At 35.2% G+C, this 22,002-nt stretch overlaps 1 protein-coding gene across 1 annotated transcript in view; it reads right to left on the minus strand.

Moving 5' to 3' along the window:
• Positions 1 to 389: 389 nt before the first annotated feature.
• LOC149775250 (uncharacterized) overlaps positions 390 to 22,002 on the minus strand; it is a 41,357-nt gene continuing 19,744 nt past the window's right edge. The window contains exons 2-3 of the mRNA XM_089944375.1: positions 1,677 to 2,582; positions 390 to 898 (exon numbers count right to left, since the gene is read on the minus strand). Of these exons, the coding sequence (XP_089800501.1) occupies positions 390 to 898; positions 1,677 to 2,565 (1,398 nt within the window). The 5' untranslated portion in view covers positions 2,566 to 2,582. The remainder of the gene's footprint in view (positions 899 to 1,676; positions 2,583 to 22,002) is intronic.

Genomic DNA, 22,002 nt, shown 5'->3' on the forward strand with positions numbered 1-22,002 from the left:
TCAAGGGCATAATCTATTTGTCTCTGTTCATTGTGCTATTATGTATCCATTGGATACAGTTCCTTGTTCAAAAGTCTCAGCATCTTTGTTGGGTCTGTTCCTGTCTTCGTCGTTATGTTTAGATGACATTGTGCACGGCCAAAGTTTCAGATATTGCCAGCGATGATTTATTTTATAATCTGTTAGTTGTTATGGAAAAAAGCTCAGTATTACTCACGTTAAAATACTTCATTCAACGCCAAATTTTCATTTATTAATACAATAGTTACACATATAACAAAACGTGGAAACATTGAATATGCAACCATATGGTTAGTAGCGATAAGCTGAATCCATTTTAACAAGTTGTGAAAACTAAACATATAAAGCGTGTAAACAAAATACACTTATCAACAATTTTTCTCTACTTTCCTCATTCTTTCCTCGAGCCGTTTGGCTCTGTCCTTTACTTGTGTGTACCATTCACTGTGTACCATTTCATTCGCCGCCTTATCCCAGTCTCCATTATTAACAGCCTCTCGAAACTTCTTGAATCTCCACAATCCAGTATGACCCAGATTAAACCTCATGTTCAGTGTAATCAGCTTGACCTCTTTAGGTAGATTCTGGAAATCATCGAAAAGTTTACAGCAACTCTCTATAGCCGCCTTCACGTCGGCTTCGAACGCTTCCTTGATCCTCTCCTCGGAGATCTTTGTTCCCAACGGCTTACCATTTTCTGGGTCATCTGGCGTGATTTTGTGGCCAATTCCAAAGGTAGAATAGTTTCGACTGTCGATGTAGATTTTATCTCTGTATCCTTCATCATCTCTCAGTTCCTTTTCAAGCTGTCTCAAAAGGTCAGCATCTGTAACACAAAAGACAGAGAAATCTCGATTACACGGTTTAGGTTTGAAACCTGTATACATTTGTAAAGTATTTAAATATTCTCTTACAAAATATGTATATATAAAGAATACAATCATATGGCGAATAACAATCCCTTGAAGTACTCTGGATCCAGCAAGCATCACGCGTGTCAGGGATTGATTAGGATAAATCAAATAACTGGCAACGAACAGTGCGTAACTGGTATCTTTCATGAGATATGCCACCATCCTGTTAGGTCATTCCCTATCTGCATCAGTGTTCCGAGATCGATTTGACCACAAAACAAATATATTACCCATATTTCGTGGAATGAGTCCAAATTCTGCTTTCGAATTTGAAATGTATCTCACTGACTATGAGACAACACAATATGTTTGTCTTAAGACATTTCCCAGAATATGTAATTAATATATGTAATTTATACGATATTTGTATTTTGTAAGCTAAAACCATTTTCTCTCTGATCTGCTTTGTGGATGGTCGCCTGAAAGAGTGGAAGGTCTCACGTACTTTCCAACTAAATATCTACACGAGTATTTCTTCAGCTAGAAGGTTACAAATATTTCTTCCAAATTTGTAAAGAACTAGGGTCTTGCGTGTTTTATGAAATTTCATATATAAAAGGACGACACTAAGTAAATATAAAAACAAAATTAAAAGAAAAAAAAGAAGAAAAAAAAAAGAAAAAATCAAACAAAATGATGAGCCATTTAAAGATATACCATAAAATTATCTGATCTTTAAACATATGGCTGCAAAACAAGGGATACAAGTTAGAGCTCAGAGCTGAAGAATAGCTTTCTTACCGACTATCTCGCATTCGTTATTTGGCTGTTTGGTCGTTGTTGTGGAGCACTGGGTGGTTGAAGTTGTCCCTGTAGCTGAAGTTACCTCTGCTGTTGGCATTTTCCCTGTAGTTGAACTAGTGGATGATGCTTCCAGGAGTGTCGTTGTCTCAGAGGGAGATTCATTTATCGATATTGATGTCGTAGCGGGTGTTTTGATAACGGATGATGTCTTTTCTGCATCAAAGCTTGTAGCCGTTTCGCTTGCAGTACTTGTGGTATGGTCAGCAATGGTAAGCAACGCAGTGTTGGGAGCTGATGTTGAGATTCTCTCAGAAGAATTTGCAGTAGTAGAGGGAACATAAAGAGTCTCTCGTTGCAGCGAAGTCGTCGGAGTTGCGGTTGTATATGCAGTCACAAACTGTGTTGTATTAGAAGCCGATGTAACCATGTCCAGAGTTGTGTTCTCAGTGATGGAACTTGCAACTGTGAACGAAATATCCACTGTCTCTTTTCCTTGTAAAGTCGTTGGAGCTTTGGTTATGTATGTAGTCACAATATGTGCTGTTGCATTTTCAGCCGATGTAGGTACATACCCAGATGTGTGGAAGATCCCTGTCATGGACGAATTATTTCCTTCAGAAACAGTCGGAGCATCTGTTGTATATGCAGTTACAAATTGCGTCGTTGTATTAGAAGCCGATATGGATGCAAATAGAACTGTATTTTCTGTAGTGGAACTCGTCAATGTTGACGCAGGATAGACCGTTTCGTTTCCTGGTATAGTCGTAGGACCTGTTGTGGAGACATTCACAGGTGATGTACTCACTATTGGCAGCTGTGTTACACCCACCAAATAGACTAGTAGCCCCAAAAGATACGAGTTGTTCCTTTGATACATTGTAGACATAATATATCCAGTAAATTCTGTGTACGAAATAGAAATAAATATATTATTTTTTGCTAGTGTTTGGAACACCAGTATCATTTAATTTAATACAAGAATATCTCTTTGAAAGAAAAGAATCATGGCGATATATCAAGGAAAAGACTAACCTTAAAGCAAAAGAACAACGAAAACACGTTGGTCACTAACGTATTATACCACACTAACATGCACTGTTTACATGTGTCCAAGTTTACCAACTTTTTCAAAATTACCGGAGAGTTTGAAGTTTGTAATGTGAACGAATTCCCAATCGTGTGTAAATATGCATGGTATGTAAGCTTGCACCATATTTGAAGGTAGTTCAAAAACATACTAGCACACATGAAACGTTTTTCACACTGTGATTATTTCGACATGTGAGTGCAGTTTAGGATATGCACAAGTAAATATTATTAATTATTAATGTAAAACCTATCGCTAATGCATATGCAAGTTGCTTTGTGACATTTCACTTCTTTTCGGTATTCAGTATGACTCTATTCAGCCAGTTGATGATATTGTCCCAGTGTGTATATCCTATGGTATGTAAGGTATGTTACAGTGTTGTATAATATCGTACAGATAGCTGGTTGGGATGGTATGTATGTATGTATGTATGTATGTTTGTGTGTCTGTCTATATGGCTGTATGTTTGTATGCATATATCTATGCACGTAAGTCTGTATGTCTGCATGTTCACATTAGTAGTATTCAGCTTAGTCATTGGCTGCTAACTTTATCAGGTGGCTGCCAAATAAACTTAAATAATCTATTTGTGTTTTTGTGTTTTCTTTTCATTTTGTTTAGTGTGAAAGAAAGAACGTTGACCTATGATTACCATCACAATTCTGATAATAGACATAATTGGACTACAATGAGAATATTCAACGGAATTCGGGGTCCTAAATATGATCGACGGTAGGCATGGGTCACCACGTTGTTCAAAGAATCCTAAGTATGTTGAGCGGCAATGGAATGATGCTGAGAATTAAAGTTAATTGAATGTTTCCTACCGGGATTCTAGGGTGTATTGGTTCATAATAACAAGATTACAATACAAATAAGGAGTGTGGTCCTATCACGCATGGACTCAAGTCTTTTAAAGGCACCGCTAACATGTTGACACATCATAAACGACATAGTGACGCTAAATCAAATACCCCGCGTGTTCCGCTAGCAATAATCAGAGAATGTTAAACCGTACACTGGCATGACAACTAAGAAAGCCGACCTGTCACTGCTTCGCTGAATACCGACAGACCTTATACCATCACCGGGAATAAGAATATTCCGAGTTCAGGTTTCGATACAATTACGCTTAATGATCCTAGCCCATTGTCTGTGACAAAACTCAGCCGTACGCACGTATAACACATATAGAATAAGTCTCATTATCTGTACGGAAAATATATTGTATATTAGAAGGTACTATTTTAATACACACGATTACATGCACCGCAGTGAAATATACTCTACAATATTTACAGTACTAATATGACATTAAATAAATTGAATACAGCTTTGAACCAGTATTTACCATATTGTGATGAACAGAATATTGCGTCTACAATTATTTTCCGTGCAAAGTGTACAGCACCAGTATGGATGAGACTTCGCCAGGTAGAGAGATTCTGTGTACCATCTTTCCATGGCGCAGGGTCAATGTTAAAGTGTTTCAGTGATGGTTTTAGGGAATCTTTGAAGCGTCTATATTGACCACCCTGAGACTACTTTCTTCCTGCAGCTTGCCGTAGAAAATCTTCTTTGGTAGTCACTCGTCTGACATACTGATGACGTGGCCTGCCCATCTCAAATGTGATGTCTTTAGTAGATTGTGTATGCTTTAAATGCTGAGCCGTATACGAATCGCAGTGTCTGAGACCCTGAGCTAGCTACCATCCTCTCTAAATCAGTTTTCTCGGGCAACCCATGTGATAATTAGTCATTTCCTTTGCATATCGGCTGCACACGGGCCAGGATTAGCACGCATACAGCAGAGTCGGAGGTACAATGGCGTTGTTGACAATAGGTAGGTTTTGTTTATAGTCTCATCCATCTGCTCTCCCACACATTTGCACATAATCTGCCAAAGATCAATTGCTTGAGCAATTATGTGCGTTGGCTTTATCGTCGATGTGGACTGTACGTGACAGTGCGTTCCCGAGATATGTGAGCTTGTCCACTGCTACGAGGGCTTGGCTATTCACAGTGACAGTAGGCTCTACGTAAGGCTTTCATGGTGCAGGTTGGTGCATCTGTGTTCTTGATATTGATTATGATACCAAAATAATTGCAAGCTGAAACGAAATGGTCTGTACTGTATTGAATGTCAGACTCAGATTTGGCAGTCATGGAACAGACGTCAGCAAATAGCAGATCACGAGCAATAATGTACAGTCACTTTGAATTAGCCTGTAATTTCACACTGACGAGCTTGCCATCAGGCTAATGTCAATCCCGGTATCATGATCACGGAAGGCACCAGTAAGCACGACAGAGAACATTTCACTGAAGAGTGGTGGGGCCAACTTTCAGTCCTGCTTGACTCCATTGGTGACTGGGGATGGTTCATATGACAGCACACAGTATTTTAGACGTTTCGGATGACAGTGATCAGTAGATTGTCATCCAAGGACACAGAAGTTCTTCATGTCATTCCTGTCTACCTTATACCTGTCTTTAACCTGCACTGGTTCCTCTTTCGTTCCAGAATATGTTTCCTATTATAAATTTCGTTGAATGGCTCCAATTCAATATACCTATCATCTTCAGACACCCGTATTCTGATTGTTCCAACTGCTAAAACGAATTCATACATATATCATTCTTTTGCGTACCAGCGTCTCAGTGACGTGAAGCATACTGCCCGATGATCTTATATACATTGACACTGTGATCTCATTCATATGTACTCTTAAAACTCGCCCGTTTCAACTACAAGAATGTACAAAAAGACTAAATGTGGATTTTCTTAATTGTTGTCAGCATGTTGTTTTATAATTCATGCTGTTTGTTTATATAACCTTGTCGTTGCATGTTTTATGTGTTATCTACTATTGTAAAGTGATGGAGATTCTGACAATTAGGCGTTGTACTAAGTCCACATTATTATTATTATTATTATTATTATTATTTTATTATTATTATTAGTATTATTATTATTATTATTATTATTATTATTATTATTAATTATTATTATTTAGTAAGAAGTCTTGCAAATCTCTGAGCTTACATGGGACATTACTCTTGATATTGTTGAAGGCTACCTTCGTAGATGATAAAGTGTTGTGTTCTAAGCAGGGCTTCTGTAGCCGATAGTTCTCCTTCATAAGTCTATATATGGCAGCATCATTATGATCAAACTAATCTTAATGTTAACGCGTAGGTGCAGTTGAGTACATATAGTCTCTGAGGGATATACAGGTTTCCACTCAAAGTTTATTTCGATTGTATCCAGTTGCCTCCACAGTTCTTCAACAAATGACAGTTTCATATTATCCTTTTTCACTTTGACAACAATAAGCCTTTAGGGAACAGTGTTGCCTTGTTGTCGTCTGCTAGGCTGAATCCAGATATAGAGCTTGGAGATTGAGTTGCATTAGTCTGTGGTTCACGCCCTTTGGAAGATTAGTTAACTTGCTAACTAGCTGTAATTTATGGGCAAACTCAATTTTAGTAAATAATGTGATTACGTAATAAAATACACGCATTACAAATTGATAATGTAAACTAAATTGGACATTTTCATTGGAACTTTAATATTATATAAGAGAATGTCAACATGCGATGAACAATATCAATATTCGCCTGCTCTCTTTATCTCATTCTTGAGTTAGAAGTAATATCAATTTTCATATTGGTATGACAAAATATTCTTCGTCCGTATAGGTTGTCTACTTACTTAATTGCAGACAAATCAGGTGCACCATGACAAATGCACACACACGTTCAAAGAAGGAATGAAAAATAGCAATTTAAACATTTAAAAGCAGGATGATCATTTCCTTCGAATGAGGATAAAAGAAAAACCACGAAGCATGTTTCATTGGAGATATTGTTTTAACAAATAATGACATTTGATAAGAAAACAATATATTTGCGGAAACGAAAATGACAAAGGCGGGGATGTGACTCGAACACACACCGTGCGATAAAACATCTCTACACTCACGACCACCGATAATATAGCATAGGGTCACTAGTAGCCGAGTGGTCTAAGGCGCTCGCGTTTACAGATTACAGACATTGCACCACTGTCCGCGTGGGTTCAAGTCTCAGGCTAGACCAACGTAGGTATGTGAGAAAATTTGCCAGTAGGTTCCCGTGGGCAGGTGGTTCTTCTCTGGATTTTCCGGTTTCTACCAAAATCCAAATATGTTTAGCCTACCGTGTACTAAAAAATGGCGTTAACAGCAGAACAACACTATAACTCTGTTGCTTTCTTACGTATCCATAGTCAACGTACAACTATGATACAGCAATAATTTGTTTTATTTCAGCTATTTCTTTATATAGAGTTAGTTCCATTGATAAATTGTCATATTTATCATATCTGGCAACCAATACACACGAATCATTCCATTGATAGATTTTTATATGTTCCATGATATCTGGCAACCAGATTATATGAAACACTCAGATACATTCTGAAAACGGTGCATAAAACATAATAAGAAAGACTGCGGACGACTGATTTGACATTTAATGTCGAATTGCAATGCGTCTGTCTTAATTGAATTGATAAAATAAATACATCCTCTTTTGATATGTCAAGACAGATGTAAATAAATATTTATTTATCACCCAAATTGCTTTCTTAGGTGATTTTCCAGCAGTTTTGGAACTGAATTTTAAAGACATTTCCGTCATACAGTCACTAATGCAAACTCTGATATACGCAAATCTTATAATAGTACAATTAAAGTCCCCCTCCAAAATCTGTTGATATATTTATTCGATGCTATATTTTGGTCCTACAATCAATTGTCAATACAAATGTATGTATTGATGACATAAACGTGAATGATGCAACAAATATGGTATCCATGCAATCTTTACATATGCCGGGATAACAAATTCTTCATGTATAACACTGTTTATTTCATAGGAATATATCTGCTTTACGTCAGAATCATTTTTGTGTTCATTTTAGCAGTAACGTTAGTTTAGATGCAAGTAACTCTTTATCATTATAGAGAGGAAAGCTTCCAAGGAATACAAATGAACTTATATTTTTTTCACCTGGTCAACATGTGGCAACCAAAACGATATTTCCTGATTAAGCATTTATACCCGTATATTTTTTAAAAATTAGAATGGGTTACCTCATGTAAACCACAGCCGACTTTTTAAAACAGGGCCAATTTTAGCATAAAATGGCTCTTCTGTCGACAAAATGAAAGTCATGAACACGTGCGCATTTTAAACATCGACTGCAATTTTAAGTTTTTCAAATGCTTATTTATCCATTATGTCCATGGTATGTTCGGATCAACTACTTTTTTTAAAGTTTATAAATGTTTGGGTTAAAAGACGGTTTTATAGTATATACCCTTAAAAATAATATAAACTATTCCACTCAATACAAGAATGGTCCAACTAAGTTTTTATAATAAGATTATTTTACCCCCCAAAAAGATGTCCGAAAAATGCCACATTTGCATTACCGAACTATAATTTTTTTTAAAAATTGTTAATAAATGCTTCTGTTAATTTTCACATGTATCAACATACACATTGTGAACACATTTGTGTACGAGAACAGAGGCACGAAATAAAATGTCAAATAATGGTTTTGAGACAGCATTTCCATGGCGCTTTATGGTATCTCTTGTTCCATCATGCTAAAATCATCTGACGTGTGTCAGGTACAATACATATGTCGGGGAAGAGCAGACAGAAAGATGCTTTTCTTAAAGAGTCTAAGGTTCGAAAAAGGAATATATAAGTGGAAAATAAAGAAATAAAATAAAAATCACCATATAACAGGGTTAATGTGGATCGGTCTGTCTCTCTATACATGTATCTCGCCTATTAATTGTAATTATCTGTTTCAGAATTATCTTCAAATTTGTTTTATATTATATCAAATTTATGTTTTCAACGGATAAGATTTAAAATTAAAGAAAAAAAAATTAAAATACCTTACCTGAACCCAAAGAGCCTGCTTTACATCTAAACTCTGTATGCAGAAAATAAAACCTTACACCAGTTTTTATGACTGAGGCGATTTATGATTTTTGAAAAAATAAGGTCATCACTTACGTTAAGTCGTAATATGGTTGGTAAGCAAATATCAAGGTTTCCGCTTCATGGTCTATCAAGATTTTAGAGTTTTATTACTCTCCATAAATCAAGGCGTACTGAAGTTAAAACAACTGATTTGATTGGATGTTATCACGTTGAATTAAATGTGGTCTCAAATTGTTGTTTCTTTCCTCGTTTTTGTACTTGATGCGACGAAGCCAGGCTCACGATAAAGAACTGTATCGACGTGTTCAAACTAGTTTTGTCCACACTTCTTGATCTCTTAAACTTAATTTCAGATTAAAAGTAGAATTAAAAGATAATGTAAAAATAAATATACACTATTTAGCACCAAAGATGTATTTACAATTATATGAACATTTTTTGATCCGACAAAATGCAAATTATGTGTCTAATATGTTGCTATGGTCGCACATACAATTGTACACCAGTAATTATACAGTCACTTTTTACTCCAGTACACCCAACAAATATATATGTGTATGATTTAAAAAAATTGTTAATAAATGCTTCTGTTAATTTTCACTTGTATCAACATACACATTGTGTACACATTTGTGTACGAGAACAGAGCCTTCCCTGGAGCTTTATGTTATCTCTTGTTCCATCATGTTAAATCATTTGACGTGTGTCAGGTACAGCACATATGTCGGGAAAGAGCGGACAGAAATATGCTTTTTTTAGAGAGTCTCGGGGTAAAAAGAGGATTATATAAGTGGAAAATAAAGAAATAAAATAAAAATCACAATATAACAGGGCTGCCGGTGGGTCTGTCTGTCTATATATGTATCTCGCCTATTAATTATAATTAATAGTTTGAGAATTATATTCAAATCTGTTTTTATATATCAAATTTATGTTTTCAACGGACACGATTCAAAACTGAAAAAAAAATAAATAAAATACCTTACCTGAACCCAAAGAACCTGCTTTACATCTAAACTCTGTATGTATAAAATAAAACCTTACACCATTTTTTATGACTGAGGCGATTTATGATTTTTGAAAAAATAAGGTCATCACTTACGTTAAGTCGTAATATGGTTGGTAAGCAAATATCAAAGTTTTCGTGTCATGGTTAATCAAGATTTTAGAGTTTTATTACTCTCCATAAATCAAGGCGTAGTGAAGTTAAAACAACTGATTTGATTGGATGTTATCACGTTGAATTAAATGTGGTCTCAAATTGTTGTTTCTTTCTTCGTTTTTGTACTTGATGCGACGAAGCTCTGCACAGAATAAACAACTGTATCAACGTGTTCAAACTAGTTTTGTTGACAATTCTTGATTTCTAAAATGTAATTTCAGAGAAAAAGCAGAATGAACATATAATGTAAAAATAAATATACACTATTTAGCAGCAAAAGATGTAATTATATGAACATGTTTCGATCTGACAAAATGCAAATTATGTGTCCAATATGTTGCTATGGTCGCACAAACAATTGTACACCAGTAATTATACAGTCATTTTTTACTCTAGTAAGCCCCACCAATACATGTGTGTATGTGTGTTATTGAACGTATGTGTGTGTGCATTGCACTCAAATTTAAATCATAAAATGGACTGGCATTTAATCAAAGGTGAATGATGGTAACAACGACAGCTCACATCAATCTGTATTAAAGTGAACAATGAAGAAAACAGATAAAATATTATGGATCAGTATATTGGTTAATTACGTCACAACTACTACGTAAGAAGTGCCTGTAAATGAGAAAGCTGGAATTCTAAAATAAACACACACCACTGTCTACAATGACCTGCTTTCCTATCTGTTTTGGAGAGGTATTTTTAGGTAAAGTAGTAGTTAAGAATCTGTAGGGCTCAAGAAGAAAGTCTTCTTTGGGTGGGTATGATTTAAGAACAAGAGGTAGAGATACATACAAGTATACACACAGACATGCACACACACACACACACACACACTAAAGATACATAGTTTGCACTTGTTAAATGGAACAACAATCCAAAACAATAAAAATGCATATGATTCGATTAGTATAGGGTTTTAAGTAAAATAAAGTATAAACTGTGAGACCAAATAACTATTCCATCCACAAGATATATCTTTAGATGTAGCAGCAAAAATTACGACTGGAAAATCTTATTAAATCAAAATATTTTTGTGTAATTAAATCTTTGCAAATGTACTGAAATCAGCAATTTAGTGACAAGCTCTTTCTCTTGAAGTTTTTAAAAAAATACATTGATTCATAATCTATTAATAAATATTTGTTGTTGTTGCGAAAACCAGCTTAATGAATATACCATTCACATTAGATTCGCTATGGTTTTGAGCTTCATGAAATTTTGTGATGCACCATACACTGTAATATAGAGCTTACGTTAGGTTTTTATTAGAAATTAATAGAGATTACTTTAAATTATCATTAGAGATTATTAGAGATTACTTTAGATTATTACTAGAGTTTATTAGAGATCACTTTAGATTATTACTAGAAGTCAATTGAGAGTACATTAGATCATTATTATATACTAATAGAGATTACTTTAGATTATTATTAGAGATTATGAGAGATTACTTTAGGTTATTATTAGAGATTATGAGAGATTACTTTAGATTATTATTAGAGATTATGAGATATTACTTTAGATTATTATTAGAGATTATGGGATATTACTTTAGATTATTATTAGTGATTATGAGAGATTACATTAGATTATTATCAGAGATTATGAGAGATTACTTTAGATTATTGTTAGAGATTATGAGAGATTACTTTAGGTTATTATTAGGGATTATGAGAGATTACTTTAGATTATTATTAGAGATTATGGGAGATTACTTTAGATTATTATTAGAGATTATGAGAGATTACTTAGGTTATCATTAGAGATTATGAGAGATTACTTTAGATTATTATTAGAGATTATGAGAGATTACTTTAGATTATTATTATTGCAATTTGCATCCGCCGCCTTGCACATTAATGTATTCAATTACAAAATACATTTTAAGGGCGGTAATTCAGTTAGGCATCGTATGCGGATTCCCGAGACATTACTAATTATCTTTTTGCCGTCGATTGTTTACCGTAACTGTACATACCATGACCTTATTTATATCTGCTAACTTGCTATATCCGGATTACAATGATACTTGGCATAATTTCGTTGTAACAGGGAAATATTTTTTAATTTGAACTTTAATGTAGATATTTTTTATTCGCATTAAGTATCACGTTTCATTGAAGCAGCCTGTATTGATGATCAGCAAAGCTAACTGAAAGTGACTGAATTAATTGTACAGTTCACAGATATAATGGACCGACTATTTAATTTTCGATTGAAGTGGTTTTTAAAAATGTTTTGAAGAAAGCAAATTCCGTCCTCATGATAGGTCTCTCTCTCTTCCCCTCCCTCTCCCTCTCTCTCTCTCTCTCTCTCTCTCTCTCTCTCTCTCTCTCACACACACACACACACACACATAACTACTATCAATAAAAAAGAAAATAATCCGTTCTTAAGTTATGCTGATGGATAGTTAAGAATAAATGTTTTATAGTTAAAAATAACATTGTATGTCGTGAGACTTGATATATTTCTTGTGGGGCTTTCCTAGATTTCTAACATGTAAATCGTGATGAGGTCAAATATATCGAGGTGGGGCAGGGAGTAGAGTTATATTCAACCACAACACGATTTTTTATTTCGATTGTTTCTTGCAACAGAAGGTCACAAAATTTATGTTTATTAAATTTTCAAGACGTCTATTGCCTTAAATAATGTGGGAGCTTTCACCTTTGTATACAAGAAATAAACTAATGTCTTGTCGTTGTAAGTAGCAAGATAGAGGGAAGCATATACATATGTACGTCCGTAATGAATGTCAGATATTCTTTATAGGTTATAGAAATCAGTTCGTGACATTGTTATACCATGAACATCGAAGTGGGCTTCATAGCATACTGTTATACCATGAACGACGAAGTGGACTTCACAGTATGATGTTATACCATCAACGACGAAACGTAAGCATTGCAGCTTGATACATCATGAAACTAAACCTTCGTAATAAACATTAGTCACCGTGACCCATATTTCATGATCCAGTCTCTTTGATTTAATATACAGGCCTGTTCAAGCCAGAATGACAAATTTGATGATTGTATGGAGCTCTGTTTGTACCACCTTACAAATAAAATAAGGTCATTTAACATGCATATGAATAAGTTGTACATTGTTAAATTTAGTTCATGAATAGATGGGGTTTTATATCTACTGTTTATTGTTTACGCTTTTACCAGAAATCATGAAACTCCGCAAGAGGATGCGTCGGGGTGGTATATTACAAATTCATCTTACAAATATGTCATTGTGACCAAGTTTTTAAATTCATTTCCTTGTGTTTATTTATCCTCAAAAATACCATTGTTGAATAGCTCAAATTGTACATTCCTTCGATAAAGAATTTCCTTATGCCATTATAAAAGATCGTTTCGCCATTGTACGTCTTAAATAGAAAGAGTTTGACCAGCTCATGGTTGTTACTCAAGGAAAGTTCTTACTCATCTGCGATAAACAATTCACGTCTTTCACGAGAATGTCACTAGTTTCATGTAACATTACGAAATCCTTCATATCGCTTTGGCAGTTTTTTGTTTATAATTATATGCAAACTAAACTTGTATCCGTCATGAATTATCTTGTAGTGAACGCACTCATCAAATATTTCAATCGCTCTGACATAATAAAAGCAATAATCGTCGATTTTGTACATGAATTTCTTCTTATCCATGATTACTAAATATTTTGTTTTTACATATGCATATCAATATTGTGTTTCTGCATTTAGTGAATGACTGTATATTGTATAAGGGTTATACATATATATTTACAAGTTTTAAAGTTAACCGTAATGGCGAAGCTGTGTACAAGTTTTGGGATGATTTCCCATTGGATAATTCAGTCAGGTGGGTTCTGTTGCGACGTGGGTATCGTGACATAAGTCAGGTATGAAGTATTGCGACATAGATCGAATAAACTAATATTGCGATGTATAGAGGTATGGCATATAAATGCACGACGACGTGGACATTTGGCTCATTCTTGTGTACTATGATCTTGTTTTAGTATCTGTCAGTAGATGTGTTTAATATTATGCTTCGATACACTTTGAGAGGAAACATTGGTCTGGATTATTTGCTGGAATTTCAAAGTAATCAGTGACTCTGGACTAAACTGTTATTCTGGGATTATAGTGAATGTATTCAAAGGAGTTCTGGACAATGCAGTTGTGATACATCAAGTCTGTTGGCATATTATGACGTTCTAGACCAGTGTCACATCATCAGATACGAGACAAGGACTTAATTTTGAACACTCTATTCTTTTGTACTTGTCAGATAACGTTTACAATAACTTTCTATTTTGATGACATCCAAATTTGATTTCGAGGAGTATATACAAATTTATTTCAAAGTAATTCCAAAAATGTTATAGAACCAAAAATGTTTGCTTCCATGTCATAAACAGTAACAATAAAAAAGTGAAAACAACAAGTTTTATAAAAATTTAACAAATAATTTATTTTCCTTAAAAAAACAAGGTAACAATGAGGAAAACAACTTACGATTTTAAGAATAAAATCTCGTGAATAAGTGTTTTTTCCTGGGTTCACCCAGGTTCTTTCTCCACCATTAATAATGGCCATCATGTATAGCCTATCGTGTGTTCAAAAATGGCGTTGAACCCAACAACAGCAACAACAATAAGAATCAAATCCAAAAATAGTCCAGTAATTAAAGGTTAGAAGTCCTCGTAACAAAATTTTCTAATGAATTTGAGTTCGGGTCCCGACGAAAATCCAAAATGGAAGGCGATGACGTATACTGTATTCAGCATAGTACTGAAGTCTCAACAGTTCTTTGTTGAACCACAGAAAATACTTTTCCGGTGTTTGAATTCCATAATTGTTCACTATCTTTGTCCAATAATTAATTCCGAGCACAGGTATTTCCAGGGAAAAATAATCTCTTAGAATCCAAATAATTTGAAGAAAAATTTAAAATTAAACTCCAACTGGTCACAACATAAACAAAAACACCTTAAAGTCTAAGTGTTGAAAGCCCAAATAATACTCTTTCCCATAACATCACTATTAAATGTGGCTACTGCGCAAAACCTTCCGGTAAAACCAGAACTTCGAAATAATTGCTACATGATCCTAGAACAATACAGAAACTATTTACATATTCAATGTCATGTGATCCCCGTACAGCCTCGATTCCACTATATGAATCTCACACTAAGAAATATTTTATAAAGAAAAGTTGTTTATTTAAAATCATGAATTAAGGTCAGGAACTAGATCAGCTTAAGATACAAAGCTCTAATGCGATACAGCCAGTTGGCGCAGGTTTGTAAATCCTTTGAACCAAATAGAAAGAAATATATTATTCTTGTTCTGCTGTTTGCAGTATAATTATTCTCGACGTTTACACAAGTAGATCTCTTTGAAAGTAAAAGATTGTGGCGAGATATTAAGGAAAAGAATTGCCTCAAATTCTTCAGGAATACAAAATGGCGGTCACTGACGTATTATAGCCCGCTTAAATACATTGTTTACATGAGATTCCACATGTTCCAAAGTATTTAAATTTACGGAAGAGTTTCAAGTTCGTTCTGTGAATAAACTCCTACCCGGATGTAAATTGTAAGTTTGCACGACAACTGAAGGTATTTCAGAAGCAGATTTCCTCACCATTAATACATGTACAGTCACCAATGGAAACTTTTTTAAATGCCTATCTAATAATAACCTAATTATAGCCCCAAAGAAATACGTATTCGAGGTTATATTTAAGTCCTGCAGTCAATTCTCAATAAAATATATTTACTTTGATGACATCAATGCAACCGATGCAACAACTGTAGAATCCATGCAATCCTAACATATACTGGGATTACAAATCAGAATGATGTTCGTTTTTATTATAGCAGAAACGTCAGTTTATAGAGATGCAGGCTACTGATGAGCGCTAACGAACTTTTTTTGTTTTGTTTCCACATGTTCTACATTCGACAAATCAACCGAGATCTTAATAATAAGTTGTTCATGCATAATATATATTCAGTAAAAAGCCGCATTGGTTGTTTCATCACTTTAAACGTTTAAAATATGGTCAATGTTGTCACAAAATGGCTATTCCAATGACACATATGAAGCACTGATCAGGTGACAATGACGTCATATTTAAATCTTTTTAACCTTCTTTTGCAAGTTTATTTTTTTCGAAACCTGATTTCTTTCCTGACATGCATTTTTCAGATCAGCGTCGTTTCAGAAAATGTATCAATTATTGTGCTAAAAGGAGGTTTTATTGCATCTAACTCTTGCGTCATCAGCGTACAATTGGTGAGACACTGGATGATGATCTATGACACTTGAGAGCGAATGAGTGTACAGAATGAGGAGAACAGGTCCAAGAACAGACCCCTGTGGAACACCACAACATAGATCAATTGGGCTGGAGTGTATTCCATTTGCAGATACAATTTGTGTCCTGTTGACCAAGTAGGACTTGAACCACAGTACGGCTGTATCATGAATGCCAAATACATGCTGGAGACGGTGAAGTAATATATCATGGTCTATTGTGTCAAATGCTGCAGACAAATCAAGGAGGGTGAGGACTGTAATCTTTCCGCTATCCAACGCAGAGAGAATGTCATTAACTACTTTTAGAAGAGTTGTTTCAGTACTGTGACAAGGGCGATATGCAGATTGTACATTGATAAAAGGACTATTTGAATGTAGATTAGATACAAGCTGTGATAGAACAACCTTTTCTAAGATTTTTGAAATGAATGGCAGATTAGAAACTGGGCGTTAGTTCTTTAATTCGTTATGGTCGAGTCTTGGTTTCTTCAGCAGAAGCTTTACAATGGCAGTTTTGAAAAATGATGGGAATTCCCCAGATGAGAGAGAGGTATTAATAACACCAGTTAGTGAAGGCATCATGCCGCAAACATGTAGCATCATGTCCGACTGAGGCACATTATCCTGACAACAAGCCGACTAGTCCTAACACTAAACACTATAACAATAAACCTCTTAATGCTGGGTACCAACGAGGCAGCTGTTTGTACGATTTGTATAAGTCTCTGGTATGTCTCAGTCGTGGTTCGACCACGCAATCTCCCGCATCTGAGACGAACCCTCTAACCACCGGAACGGTCCAAATGAAAGTGTTAATGTACAGTGTTAGATATGTTTCCAAACAGAAGGGGCAAAGGTATATGTTGAGACGTGATTACAAATTAAAATACTAATGTATAGTGTGAGACGTGGTTCCATGTCAAATATGCAAATCATAGCATGGGATCTGGTTCCATGTTATTGTTAATATATAGTGGAATACGTAGTTGCAAATCAAGAGTTTTCGTTTATAGTGTGAAACATATTTCTGGATCAGAATGTTGAAATATATAGTGATATGTAGTTATCTATCAGAGAATCAATACATAGAGCGATACGTAGTTCCATATCAGTGTTAACTCGACAGGCATGTGTAACATCCTACAAGGCGTGGGCTGGAGGCGTGGGCTGGAGAGTGCCTTTTTAAAGCCTTGCTGAGGGATATAAAATAACTAACAAAATCAGGTCGTAGGCTGTGCTTTATGGGATTACAAAGTGACGATGTTATTTGTTTCATTATATTTCATAACATTTTCATACAGCATCTTAGGTCTACGCATGTAATTCTAACGCCTAGTTTGTTCGTTTGCTCTTGCGTGAAAGTGAACACTTTTACGACCATCTGACCGTAGGATGCGTGTGTTAGCATCAGAATGCTAATTTATAAAATTTAACTTAGTTCCAAGTCTATGAGAATGTAAAGCGTGAAACATGGATCAAAATAAGTGTAAATTTTTAGCGTGGGACCTGGTTCGGGACCAGAGTGTAAATGTATAGCTTAATATTTTGTTCCAATTAAGAATATTAAAATACAGCGTAAGGCATATGTCAAGGTCAGAGAGTTGAACGCGCATTTCGCCTTCTAAAGGTGTTCGATTTCACATAGGAGCAAACGAACAAACGTGAAGTTCGAATTACATGCGTAGACCTAACCTGTTTGGGCTTTTGTATGCAAAAGACATGAAATATAATGAAAGAAAGAACATTTTCAGGACAAAGAACTTCATATTTAAAATGTGGTAATCGTTGCCATAGTATCCTGCGGTACAAATGTTCGCATAAATGGACAAATATTTTATGTATTTTTCTCAGAAATGACCATATCTTCTGGACTGGTTTCCTAATTGAAAACGATTTTCTTTATATATATATATATTACAGTTCTTTGGCTAAGTATTGACTTCCATAGTCACTTGAAATATGAGATATTTTAATGGCTTTAGTGAGGCCGAACCTTCCCTAATGTATGTATATTTGCATCAGACTTCAACTCAGCGCCTGAGTATAGTAAGACTTTATTACATGTTCTCTATTCTTAATAAAATCAAACAAAAGTCAAATGATTTTCTTGAGAGATTTAGATCAAGGCGTAGTGTTCATTCTGCTTACATTTAGCGAGATGTTAGGAGTTTACAAATGTTAAAAGCATCCCCTTGTCCTGCACGTGCGTGATGTTTTCATATCCTCTGACATAAATACTTATTTTGAGTAAAGTAATTTGAGTAGATGAAGACAACGAGAACTTTAATCCTGGGGAGGATAGTATACAGACGAAAACTCGCCACTTCTGAGCCCACCGCTACAATGTGAATTAGTACTAGATAATAATACAAAATACAAGAGCAAAGAAACGATCGGAATGGTTTCGGTTGTTCGATTAGATTCAGTTAGAAAGCATAGTATCTGCCTAAAGAACTAAATCTAAATCTCATCAAGGAAGACCTGGAAAGCTCATTGAAAGAATTCAAGAAAAGGTTTAATTAGAAGAATCTTGCTGCAAATGCAACAGAACAATAAATAAGTAAAGCAGCTGAGGAGATAATCATTTGAACTACAAACTGCAAAAGACAAGAGGAGGAAACAAAGGGAAATGCTGGAAAATCAAAGACGGAAAACTAGGAGAAGACACAAGAAGCAAAACATACCAAAATTAGATATTAACAAGAGTGGGAGACGTCCAGCAATATTCCAGCGCTAATATTGTTTTGATATGCATAAGTGCAAATATGGAAATGAGGTTTTAAAGGAAAGAGAGGAAAATATAATTTGAAATACATGCCAGTGGATCAGCGAACAGAGCAGCAATGTGTAGGATGACTGTAGAATGTTGCGAGCAGTGTGATTGAAAATACAAAACGGAAGGAGAATAATGGGCACTTTAAAGAAAAAAATGGCACTTTAAAGAAAAAAACAGTGACGAAGTACAATCAGTAGCTGCGCGATGCTATAAATGTATCAGAGAAATACCTTTTGCCGAAATGAAACATCGAAATAAAAAAATAGCACATATTCAGATGTTATTTGTTTCCATTCACCTTCTCCCTCTTGGTACTACTAAAATATTTGATGCGTGTGTTATGAAATTATGGAACCAATTTACTTTTCTTTTGAAACTAGATCGGGCTGCGTTATTTCAGATGAAGTTAGGTTCTGCATTGGTGATCTGGCCTTAGTTCAGCATGATTAATGTTAAATGTGTGTGTGTGTGTGTGTGTGTGTGTGTGTGTGTGTTCGATTTTAACGAGTCAGCTGTTAGTACAATTTTAAGAAGTCTTTGGTATGACTAGGACGAGGTTCGAACCCACGACCACCCCGGTCCGAGGTTGACGCTCTAACCATTAAGCCACCGGAGCGGTCGATTAATTTTAAATAAAAACATGCGTGTGAACTTAAACTATGACACAACGACGCATATGCAGTTTTATTGCAGAATAACTGGTAATGATACATAAACTTTCATTTTAACCCACCTCCACGAAGAAACATTTTACCAACGAAGTTTACAACATTTGTAAACCATTACAGCATATCAACCGTATTTGCCTACTTTGTCCTTGGCAACAGTTTTGAAATAGGTTCATATGACCCACTCCCTGGGGGTGGGACTGTGGGGACTAATTTTTAAAATATTTCCCCGGTGACTTAAGTGATGAGATCATCCGCCGCGAATGAGGGAGGTCGTCGGTTCCAATCCCGGCTGAGTCACACCAAAGACATAAAAAACGATATTAGCAGCTGCATCGTTTTGCGCTTAGCATTAAGAAGTTACAGTTACGACTGGTAGACCAGGTGTCAATATAATATGATTGGGTGGGATATGATGCTATATACACTTTTGAGTTCCTAGCCATAATTTCTTTTAATGTTTTACATTACGTTGCCTTGAGACGGTCCCTCGTTGAAAGTACATGTCGTCTTTGCATGAGAGCGACCGACAGTCATTTTATCCATTATGATGATTGTTGCAACTCGTTATTATATTTCGAGTAACTGTTAGATACTTTTGTATTACTAGATGATGATTTTTTTATGTTGCTTTGCTTGTTTACAGTGTATTTTATTCAAATATTGCCTCCCAGAACGTGTTCCGCTAAGTTGGTAATGTCGCCAGTGTTCTCGGCATTCTAAGGTGGCAGGGTCCCGTTTCGTTAATTGGCCCCTGGCAAATTTCTTAACTTAAGGCTATGGTGTGACTTTTTCAGCTATTATTGTTTACTGTTTATAGATATGGATATATTTGTGAACTAGGTGTTTCGGGCTTGTGTTGTTCGTGAAATTGATATCAGGCATATACACCTTCCATAGTTTCTCTGCAGAATGTTGATAGTGAAATACCAATAGTCGGCTAGGAAGAAGAGCTAGCCTCCCATAGTAGACACGTGGGTTCAAGGCAACTAGAGTATCTAAAAAACGGCTTGGATGACAGCTATTTTGAACTGCATCAAACTATTTAGTAGACAATGTTTTTCAAAATTTGCATCCAGGGAAGGAGCTTGCGTTTGCACTGTGAGCACCACATGCTGTCAAAAATGGCTTTATGATGTGAAAAATGCATGTATAAAATAGGAGTTGGGGTGCATAAACTTCTTCTGCTATAAACTGCCATTGACTTCTATGGTCAAGTGAATAATATTCTTATGCTTTGTTTTAATGTAGGTATCTAAAAATATGGACCTTTTTGACGTTAGTTTTGTGTTTGATTTTTTATGATTTTTTATACTAGGTAGCTGATTCCGGTATTGAATTTGTACATAAAAACTGGTTTCTGCCCCCTCTGTGTTGCTGAGCGCGTGGTGGTAGCGTTCCCGTTTCTAGCCCGAATCGGAGGTCCTCGAGTGTCCCCGTTGTTTATGTTTGTGTAAACATCCGAGGTTCTCCAAGGGTATAGAGAGTATAAATAAGGCCCAGTCATTGCTGACGTGAGACCAACAACATTGCAGGCGAGAGACTGACAGCATTGAAGTCGGAGCCGTCTGTTTCGAATCCAACTTTCAAAATTCTAAATCCATAGTTGTATCAGTCATGACTAATTTTATTCAGGTAAAAGCCATATCTGAAATTGTTATGCTATTACAATACCAAAATTCGGATTTGTCTGGATTTTTATTTATACAAAACTTGGACTTGTCCATATTTTATGTTATCCGAATTTAGGATTTGTCCAAAATTCAGATATGCCCAGATTTTGATTTATACCAATTTCGGATTTGTCTAAATATTGGGAATTGCCCAGATTTTCATTTGAAGGTTTTATTTTATAGAGCTTCTATAAATAGGGTTAGTAAAATTCATCACCAATAGAATTATACTTTGATGTATTAAACATATTCATTATATAAAATTTAGTTTATAAATAAATTATGCTAAAATTGTTGTTTCTTAAGGTATTCAAGAAAACTTGTGTATTATAAAATACTCTTGTTTGGCTTATCTTGTCTAGAAATGGTATGGTTGTGAAGTAAAATTAGTATTGTGTATTGTGTATACAAATAACATGGCATCAAGTAATTGGATATACCAATGCTATTAGTATATCAAATTGAGATCAGCCCATGACGCAGGTCAGTGATGAATTTCCACTAATTAATTATTAATGCCTTATGAAAAAAACGATAACAAGTATCAATCATCCCCGTATTGTAGATACATTTAATGTGGTGCACAATTCCATCGCAATATTTTCTGCTTTTCATTCCTCCCTCCCCTC

Source organism: Sinohyriopsis cumingii, chromosome 19 (assembly GCF_028554795.1).
Source record: "Sinohyriopsis cumingii isolate HCF-2022 chromosome 19, ASM2855479v2, whole genome shotgun sequence".
Classification (NCBI taxonomy): Eukaryota; Metazoa; Mollusca; class Bivalvia; order Unionida; family Unionidae; genus Sinohyriopsis; species Sinohyriopsis cumingii.